This window comes from Juglans microcarpa x Juglans regia, chromosome 6D (assembly GCF_004785595.1).
Source record: "Juglans microcarpa x Juglans regia isolate MS1-56 chromosome 6D, Jm3101_v1.0, whole genome shotgun sequence".
Classification (NCBI taxonomy): Eukaryota; Viridiplantae; Streptophyta; class Magnoliopsida; order Fagales; family Juglandaceae; genus Juglans; species Juglans microcarpa x Juglans regia.
In genome coordinates, this window is record NC_054604.1 from 29,700,111 (window position 1) to 29,710,462 (window position 10,352).

Consider the following 10,352-nt stretch of genomic DNA (forward strand, 5'->3'; position numbering starts at 1 on the left):
CGCACGCTATTAATTAGGAGCATATTTTTTACATAATCGTTGGCCAAGAACGTTTAGATTTGTTCACCACATTCTAAACGAACGTTGGTCAGATTTTGCTAAAAAATTATGCAGCACATGTTCAGTTGCCAGGTTGAAAGTGTTGCAGTTGCACATTCCAAACTGAGAGATGAAAGGAATGCTCAAGCATTTAGGGTACATTTTATTATGTGGAAATGTGTCAGATTTTGGGTTTTCACTGATTTTTTCGTTAAAAATTTATGATAGTTATTAATGGATTAGACATATTTAGGCCAAGTTTAGATAATAAATTCCTCTCAAGTCATTATATCTCATTTCAATATCTAAATATCATAAAAAAAAGAAAAAATCAATTTCAAATATTTAACGTTTTCATCTAATCATTATTTAATCATTATAATTTTTCTAAATTTTTTAAAAAAATATAAAAAAATAATTTAACATTTTCAAATTTCAAAACAATAATAATATTAAAAAAATAATATTTTTATTTATCTTTTTCTCTTTCCAATATCCATAAAATATATTAACTCAAACATTTCATAACTATTCACAAACTATTTTACTATATCATTTTTTCTCATCTCACTATCTAAACGAGATCTTAAACTCTACATACTATCGAAATTACCCAGTAATTTATTTTCGAGTAAATACCAATATGCCATAATGCATAAAACTTAAAGACTTCGTAATAATCGATCAGATTTTTCATTACATTGAATGGTCTCTCTATTTTGAGCAACTTTTCATAAATTTGGCCTCAATAATTTAGAGGTCCGACAAACAATTTTGTTTCTCCGATGGTATGATCCACTGAATGGCATTTAAAGATTCAAGCATGATACAGTCGAGATATGGTATCGACAAACGGCTAGTCGTATAAAATTGAATCAAATTTGGATTTGTATGGTTTAACTATTCAATAATTATTGCACAACTTTATAATAAAATATTATTAGTTTCTAATTTAATTTAAAATTTATTTGATTTTGATGGGTTTTTATTGAAAAATATATAACATTTTAGTAAAAAATTGTTTTAAGACTTCCTTTTCTTCTTGATAACGTTGGGATCTAAAAAAAAACTCTAATATCTAAAATCGGTAGTTTCAGGTGGGTCTATCAAATTATCTTCTCGAGGCAATCGGCGACAGTGGACTTGGATAATATTGAAAAATAAATTTATTTAATATTTAATTTACTGGAGGAAAAAAAAAAGAAATTAGGAAAATGTTGAAGCCCATGTCATTACCGTACGATAGGTGTCCGTTACACTGACTAGTGACTACTTTCTACTAGTACGATACAGCATTTATTGAGAAGAAACTATTAGGACCGGCCGAGCTCCTGCTCTCCTCCTCTCTCCATCTCTTATTGAAGACAAGCACTGCTGCTGCTGCACAAAAGCTGTGTCATGGAAAACTACTCTCACCCGTCTTCTCATAACTCAATCTTACAGGTCACTTTCTCCCTCTTTCTCAATTTGGCTCCTGTTGGTGAATTTGTTGCTCATTTGCGTAACTTTTCTTTCCCTTTCAATTATTTTAATGCAGAATAATCGCCATTAACACTTGCGCTTGGAGCTTTCTCTTTGTACCATTTTCCAGATCTCCCATACGTACTCTCTCTCACACGCGCGCTTTTCTCGAAGATTCTAAACCAAATCTCGAAGTAATTTTGGTTTTTTCTCGAAGTAAGTTTTAGTTCAAACCTTGTCTCTCGGAAAGAATCCCTTTTGTTTTTTGTATCTCAATTTTCTCTAAAGTAGCTTTTGTGCATTTTCTCGTTGGCTCTCTCAAACCACTCCCCTAAAAACAACACAGAAAATCCACACATCTACTGGTCACCCTTGAAAAGAGTTGAAAATTACGAAAATGCTTCTGTTCGTGGTCTCCATTTTGCTCTGCTTCTCAACCATTGTGCCGTTTCTGAGCTCCATCGCGATTGCGGAACTGATAACGTGCTCGGGAATGGTACCGATGATGCATCGGAACGACAAGATCTCGATAACGGACTTCGGGGGTGTTGGTGATGGACGGACGTTGAATACGTATGCGTTTCGGGAGGCGATATATCGGATTCAGCACCTGAGGAGGAGAGGTGGTACGCTGCTTTACATACCTCCTGGGGTGTACTTAACAGAGAGCTTCAATCTCACTAGCCACATGACCCTCTACTTGGCTAGAGATGCTGTTATCAAAGCCACTCAGGTACACAGTCTCATTAATTAGCTATACCCATAAAACTCGAGTGTGTCTCAGCGTCTGTGCGTGTATAATTTTCCTTTGTCATATGGTTAGCGTGAATGCCTGATTCGTTGTGATATACAAAATTCCCAATTTGCCATGGATCACGTCTACCGGTGCTATGTAATTCGCTTAATTAGTTTCCGTTGTTACTAAATGAGAACAATGATACGAGTTTGGGATATTAGATTATGGATTAGAGTGCACAGTTGAAAATTTGATTTTGATTGGTAACGTTTTGCTTAGAGCACTGCCATTGGCAGTTCGTTCATCTTCAAAATTTGAATAAATAGAGATGGAATCATCAGCAGTGGAGTAGTCAAATACTAGTAGTTTCAACTACGAGCTATAATATTTCTAAGTGTTTCTTCAAATATGAAGATGTACTATTCATTTTCAAAAGTAATATTTTATTCTAAAATATCAAACCCAACTACTTTAATATTTTACACATTTTATTCTAAATGTGTTTGTTGAATAATTAGGTTGAGAAAAAAATTAGTTGAGAAACAATAATTTAAATAAAAATGAAATTATTAATTAACATATAATTAGTGTAGGAAAAAAAAATTAAAATAATATTATTAAAAAATTAATATTATAGTATTATTTTAACTAATCCAATGTGGAGTTATGGTTTGAATGGTTTTGGATTTATGGAAAATATGTATTGTTAGCTAAATTTTAGAGAGACTTTGATGAGACCAATGCTAATGCTCAGGGAAAATGATGGTGGAGAATTGTGGCGGTTAATAGATCTACGTTTACCATGGTGGGTCCTGGCTTGGAATGGAAAAGAATATTGTGGGTCAGGTGTAGCATGGTTGCATGTGCATTGCATTTTCAGTGGGAATAATCAAGGTTGTTGGACAGCTAGATATGGTGCTGGTGGGCTTGTCGTATTTGATAAGCACGTTCCATAAGCTGGTGTAGGATCAAAATACTTTCCATTCGTCTGATACATAAATTATATAACCAAAACATACCATCATAAGACCAAAACATCCGCGATTAGCAATATTAATACATTTAATGTAATATTTGTTACAACAAGCATCAGAAGAATTTCAAAGTTATGGCCTGATTAACAATTTTTATGGCCAAAAACAAGGCCGCCCCCCAATCACACCGTTTGGGTCCCATACCTTTTATACTCGGAGCCCTTCCTTAGTCATTTGTCCTGTCTGCATCTGTATCAAGCTTTGGGGTTTTGTGGTAGCTCATTAGCTCACCACAAACAGCTTTGAGTTGTGGCCATGATCTATGCATTTCTGCCAAAGTAACATAAATATTCCCCTCCTCCCCCATGGTTGTTCCTTTTCTTTTCTCTTCTTTTTGTTTTAAATAATACTTTGATTCGTCTACTGGGTGAAGGTACTTTTTAATTTCTGGATTATTCACAAATTCAGAGGACTATAGCTGGTTTCCCTGATTCTCATTTGCCACTGTTGGTGTTGAGGCCTTTAATTTTATTACCAACAATAAATGGATGGCCGTTTTTTTTTTCTCATTGCAAAACTAAGTGAATTATTTATGAAATTTAGGACTGCAATGGCTTCAGATACAGTGGTATGGTTTGTTTCTTGCTAGCAGGCCCTCATGGTAACGGTCTCCTATCATTTCAGCATGACCATACATTATCACAAACTGACTGGCTATTTGTCTGATTATTGTGTGCATGGTTTGGAATATTAAGGCCACATCTAATTAGGACCCTTTTCTACCTATGGTCAAGGAGCACAAGTGAACTTCATCCTTTGATCAGGTCAGGTGGAGGGATGTAACAACTCAAAGAAAGCCCAAGCCATATCTAGACCTATGCTCCAAAAGGACTGGTCAAGGGTAATTGGAGTCTTTGGTATCGTTATAAAGGGCAATAACTTCTCCCTCCCGGTCAATGTGAGATCCATTTACCACCCTTATATCCTAAATCCGAAGTATATAAGGGATACCTAACACCTTCCAGCCTCAGTATCCTGATTACAAACTTGGGTTTCGGTAATCAATAGTTGGACCTTCATTGTCCTCGGATAGTTGAGCTGGGTAGTGACTTTTTTATCCACCTTAATCCCTGAGGCTTGTGGCATATTCCCGGGCCAATTTTAGCATGCGCCTAACCTGACTGAATTTGAACTAATACTTCTAGTGAGGGGTGCTCACAAATGTGATCTCCTGTGGGTATTGAGTCTTGTGTAATATTCGTTGCAATATTTACGTTTTCTATTCAAGAAGGAAAAGTTAAGAGAACTGAAAGCTTTAGATGACTACTGCTTTAGTTAATTCTACACTGTTCAATTTTTCTTCCTTTCTTGATGATTCAGGATACTGGAAATTGGCCTTTAGTTGCTCCGTTGCCATCTTATGGAAGGGGTAGGGAACTCCCTGGAGGAAGATATATGAGTTTTCTTCACGGAGATGGACTTCATGATGTCGTAATCACTGGTGGGTATTAACAAGAATTTTTATCATTGCTTGTGGTGGCTTACAGCATAATCATTTATCCCTTCTGTCCAATGAAGCATCTTAAATCACATAATAATTAAAGAACCTTCGCCCTTCAGTCATGTACAAGATGCTGCTTGGCAGTGAAGCTCACATGCAAGTAGCTAGCTGGAAATATACCACCTGACGTGAAATGTTTTTGTTTTTAAATTTGGGTGAAGACTATTAAAAAAATTAAACATATAGAGCAATTATATTTAGTAATGAAGCTCACGTTTATAACATGTGGGTTTTTTGAGATGCAGTGATTGTAAAATCTCAATCTAGAACTACATGGTTTAGTACCAAATGACCCATTTGTCTTCTTTTTATTTTACTGTTTATCTGATCTTTTTTTCATAGGTGAGAATGGGACAATTGATGGCCAAGGAGATGTCTGGTGGGACATGTGGAGGCAGAGAACTCTTCAATTTACTAGACCGAGTCTCATTGAATTTGTGAACTCTCAAAACATCATCATTTCAAATGTGATTTTCCGGAATTCTCCATTTTGGAACATTCACCCTGTCTATTGCAGGTAATCGCCTTAAACTTTATTTTGTAAGTTTTTGTCTAAGGACCGGGCTGCACCATAATAGTATCTTTGAGAAATTGATTATGTGTGGCTCCATGGGCCCACGTACATGGAACTAATGTCTCATCAAACCGGTGGGTCAAGCTGAAGCATTGGTCCAATTTTTATTACGGAGTTACTGATTATAAGGTTTAGAAGAGTTTTTTTTTTTTTTTTTGATGTCTAGGTAAAGTAATTTATATAGTGCTGAGCTAAACGTACCATTTGGCATTTTAAGTTTTTTTGAGGGCGGCATGAGAGTCACAAGAACCAGTTTGGCAAGTGTTAGAAAGACTTTTATCACCATCCAATAATGTCAAGTTGGCAAAATCCTTTTATAGCTCTTACAGAGTTACAGAGACTTACCAATTAATTAGAACTTTTGAATTGGATTTACATTAGATTCACTGTTAGATTTTCATATCTTTCACGGGCCTCCTATTGTTCCTTGCCACTAGCCTGATACAACCTAGGATTAGAAGAATAAAGCTATAATCCCATCTCATACACCTGTCTTTTTCTGCAGCAATGTTGTTGTCCGCTATGTCACAATATTGGCTCCTGCAGACTCTCCCAACACTGATGGTATTGATCCAGGTAGTACTTCTTTTGACCTTTATATGTAGCCTTTCTAACTTGTTCATTAATTTGTTCATTCTTAGATTTTTGGGTGGGGCAGGGTAAGTCCTGCTGACCCTTCCTAATTCTTCTTAGTGGTAAGATATCTGAATAGTGTGCTATATTAGAGGGAATTGCTGATGGCTAAGATAGATAGGTTGGCTTAATTTTGAATTTAGACCCCAGAACTGTCTGGCCTACTGAGAATGTGAGAATGTTAGCTTTGGTTGCTGAAGCATGGATAGAATGATAATCACGTATTGCTGTATGTCCGTTTGAGTTATGATACAGATTCAAGCTCTCATGTCTGCATAGAGGACTCGTACATATCAACTGGAGATGATCTTGTGGCAGTGAAGAGTGGGTGGGATGAATATGGAATTGCTTATGGTCGTCGTAGTTTTGGCATCACAATCCGTCGGATAACAGGATCATCCCCATTTGCCGGGATTGCTATTGGAAGTGAAACTTCAGGTGGGGTGGAGAATGTCTTGGCAGAACACATACACCTTTACAACATGGGAGTTGGTATCCATGTGAAAACGAACATCGGTAGGGGAGGGTTAATAAGAAATATTTCAGTATCTGATGTGTATTTGGAAAATGCTCGAAAGGGGATAAAGATTGCCGGTGATGTTGGCGACCACCCAGACAATGGATTCAACCCAAATGCCTTCCCGGTCGTCAAGGATATCGCTATTAAGAATGTTTGGGGTGTGAATGTGCTGCAAGCGGGTTTAATACAAGGCCTGAGGAACTCCCCTTTTACAGGGATTTGCCTCTCTAACATCAACCTTGCCGGCGTGACACCAAAAGGATCAAGGAGTCCTCCTCCTCCTTGGAAGTGTTCTGATGTAAGTGGAGCTTCTCATCAAGTCAGTCCGTGGCCCTGTTCAGAGCTCTCCAGCACCATTCCAATAAATTCATGTTCCACTCACTTCTGATAATTGTTTATTCTTTCAATTCTGTCAAGGCAAGATATAACGGTCAAGTCGTTTATTTTATGTTTCAGAATGGAAAGCGAAGAACTGTTTCCCTCCCTATCAAATATAGGCTTTCCAAAATCCAGATTTTCCAAACAACCCCAACAATTTGAGATTTAATAAATATAGAAACAACCAAAATAATTAGAACCATTAGTGATTAATCCAAAGAAAACCAAATTAAAAAAGAAGAAGCATAGTATCCATTTCATAGCAAATATAGACCTAATTATACATATAGTACTTCTACATCTCTCATGGATGCAAGATTATTTACAAAAGATAAAGCTCCCAAATGATAAATAGGTATATAGAGCATCAAAGCAAGAAAAGAAACAGAAAGAAGCTACATGTATAAGCGCTTCATAAACCAGCCAGAGTCAACGCACAGCTTCAAAACAAATCCAAAAACTTGCGGACCCTCTTCATAAACCCACCGTGCTCGTGCTCGTTCTCTTCTCGCTCCCCGTGTCGGTGATGCCTCTTCTTCTTCATTATGTGCTCCATTCCCTCCACGTCATCGTGCCCGTGGTGAAACCTGGGGCCCTCGTGGTTGAACTTGACCCACCTCCCGGGATCTGACGCACCACGCCACGAGACTTCGGATCCGAACCTGAATCCTTCTCGTTGATGTCCTCCTCCCTTGCCTCCACGTCACCGTGGTGAAATCTGGGCCCCTGGTGACTGAATTTGACCCATCTGCCGGGGATCTGACGCACCACGCCCCGAGACTCCGGATTCGAACCCGAATCCTTCTCGTCGGCCACTATCATATCGTTACCGTAAGGAACCTCGCGGTCAGGAAAGCGCGGGCCCCACGGCTTGAACTCGTGGCCTTCGTGTTGTTGATCGTGGCGGGGGTGGCGGTGGTGGCGGCAACGGTGACCGTGACGGAACATAAACGGGAACGGACGCCTGGGGAAGTGGCGGTCAATTGGACGGATGCTGATCATCGTCAGCGGGATTGAATTAGATTCGGCCTCCGGCTGATTCGAATCGGTTTCCTCGGGAACCGAGACCATGGTGGCGAATTCGGGCTCGTGTTTCTCGCTGGGGAGGAGGATGGTGGTTCTAGTATTTTCGGTGTCGGTTGCGGGGGAAGTGATAGTAGTTTCCAGCTGCTCATCCCCAGCGACGTCGTTCTCTATGATACCTGTCGGAATTCGGGCATAACAGAGGGCGAACAGGAAGAAGGTAACCGTAAAAGTGAAGGCGAGCTTAGCCATTTTGTGGTGGTCAGGGGAAACGAACGAGAAGTTGGAGGAATGCGTAGTGTGTATGTAATCTATATAGGGAGAGAGAGGGGATCGGGCAGGTGGTCTGGACTGTGGGCGGAGACTTGACTGGTCATAGAGAGAAAGACGGGCAGCGGGCGATAGGGTTGACCAACCACGTGTGATCACTGATTAGAGGGTGGGATAGACTTCGGGATCTACGTATGGGCGTGTTCACATCTGGTAGAGGCGTAGGTTAAACCGAGGGTAGCCTTAGCGTGCACGACAACGTGGGTGGGTTGACTTTGAAATGAAATAGCTCACAATGTTACGTAGGTTGTATACAACGTGGCCGCGTGCATTTACGGAGTGGCGACTCTGTCATTGCACAGTGTGTCAGCCCGTAGGATTAAAGTTGGAATTTTTGGTGTTCAATCGTCATTCGGCATAATAAAAAAAGAAAAATGATAAAGAGGAAATCTTATAGCCGGTTTACTTTTCTTTAAATAACAGTCATTTAGTAAAATTTTGCTACGTAATTTTTTTATTTCAAATTTCATATACTTGTTTCACACTTGATAATTGTAAAAAAATATCCTTCATGAAAAACCCTTCCTCCCTATTTCACCGAAGCCTCATCCTCTCCCAAAAAGAAAGCCTCACAAGTCCACTATTGCTGATTTGCTTACCCGTGAGGAAGCCTCACACGTCCACTACCGATTTGGTCAAGTGGATTTTTTTTCTTTTAAAATTTTAAATTTGATTAATTAGGGAACGATTGGGTGTGGATGGATTTTGTTTTGCCGCTTGTGCCTTTTTGCACATGATTTTCCATCTGAATCGATTGAGTATTAAAATACATGATTATGATCAAGTGGTCTTCTGTTGTTGTTCGAAAGTTGGTTTTTCAAACTATTCTGAGCACGAAAGGTTTAAGAACATGGGATTGCAAGGGGATTTGGATCTATTAGCTAGAAGCAAAGCAAAAAAAAAATAAAAATACCATGTTTATTTTCTCAACACTAACATACAAATAATAGAGAAATGGGTGGAACTTTTGTAGCTTTATGGACTAAATTAGCTGTTCTCATCCTTTTTGTAGAAGAATTTTTTTCTAGAGAAACAAACAACATGATCGAGTAGAAAAAAAAATTAGCTACCATGATAATCCAGGGGAGATGGTGGGCGATTGCAAAATTATTGGAGGGTGACGGAATTGGTGACGTGCAGCGGTGGGCGACGAAGACAAGAGCTGATTTCTATGATGCCGAGGTTGAGGTTCGCCTGGCTTAAAGCGAAGGCGAGGTTGAGTTTCTACAAAAATTTTCTATTTTATCTAGTGTGATGCTCTTCGGCTGACTTGTATTGGAATTACTGACGTGATGGAATTCTATTGGAGGCTGTTAAAGCCTCAACAATAGACGGATTGGTGCAAAGCAGAACTCAATGATAAAATAACTACCCATTTATAATTTTTCTACAATCTTTTAATAAGATAATAATTTTTTAGATATTAAATTTTAATTTTAATTTGATGTGTTTGAAATTTTAAAAAAATATTATTTTATTGATAAGTTGTTTATAAATTATAATTAAATTATACGATCATCTCTCTTAAAAAAAAAATAAAAAAACTCAAAACTCAATGTTGAAGGACGCGTTAAGTTGACCATTTTTTCACGTCTTTTCACGATGCCCTCTGTTCAATCCCTTATTGGTGGAACTAGAAAGATATTTATTTGTCTTTAATTGCATCCTTGGGAAAATAAAAGTTGATATTTTAATATCTACTGAAATCCATTAAACACTTTTTCTTCTTCTCCTTCTTTTTCTTTCTTCAAAACTAGCAAATTTTATTAGAAAAATAAAAAATGATATATGAGGAAGATGTTAAATTTTTCAACAAACACTCTAATACAATAACTACAATATAAAAGTGATGAAAAAAAAGAAAATACAACGAATTTTGATAGGGGCAGGGCCACCCATTCGTCCGATGCGGGGGTGGATCCCATCCGTCCGCCTCTCTTATTGGGCCTTCAGCTCAGCTCATTTTTCTGGATCTTAAATAGTCTAGAATCTATTTTTGAGACACTTTAAACCTAGAATTTAATTAAAATAAATATATATCTTTAAAAATTAAAAAAATATATACATATATATATAGATAGAATTATTAACTATATACTAAATTTCAACTATTAACTAATTAA

The 10,352-nt window shown here is 37.8% G+C and overlaps 2 protein-coding genes across 3 annotated transcripts; one reads left to right on the plus strand and one right to left on the minus strand.

Moving 5' to 3' along the window:
- Window positions 1–1,359: 1,359 nt before the first annotated feature.
- Window positions 1,360–8,307, minus strand: LOC121235750. 2 transcript variants are annotated; one of them, XR_005934594.1, is made up of 2 exons: window positions 7,363–8,245; window positions 1,360–1,393 (listed from the first exon to the last, which is right to left on the minus strand). XR_005934594.1 is itself a non-coding variant. In XM_041132135.1 (1 exon), exon 1 carries the CDS (start codon window positions 8,149–8,151, stop codon window positions 7,420–7,422), a length of 732 nt encoding a protein of 243 aa, XP_040988069.1. In that variant the 5' UTR covers window positions 8,152–8,307; the 3' UTR covers window positions 7,111–7,419. The 2 variants fall into 2 exon arrangements, 1 of the variants encoding a protein (XP_040988069.1); XM_041132135.1 differs by lacking the exon at window positions 1,360–1,393 and having other exon boundaries at window positions 7,111–8,307.
- On the plus strand, window positions 1,572–6,990 carry LOC121235747 (probable polygalacturonase). Its single transcript, XM_041132132.1, has 6 exons — window positions 1,572–1,716; window positions 1,847–2,233; window positions 4,591–4,711; window positions 5,114–5,288; window positions 5,851–5,921; window positions 6,234–6,990. The coding sequence occupies exons 2-6, from the start codon at window positions 1,898–1,900 to the stop codon at window positions 6,884–6,886; spliced, it is 1,356 nt and encodes a 451-aa protein (XP_040988066.1). The 5' UTR covers window positions 1,572–1,716; window positions 1,847–1,897; the 3' UTR covers window positions 6,887–6,990.
- Window positions 8,308–10,352: the final 2,045 nt, after the last annotated feature.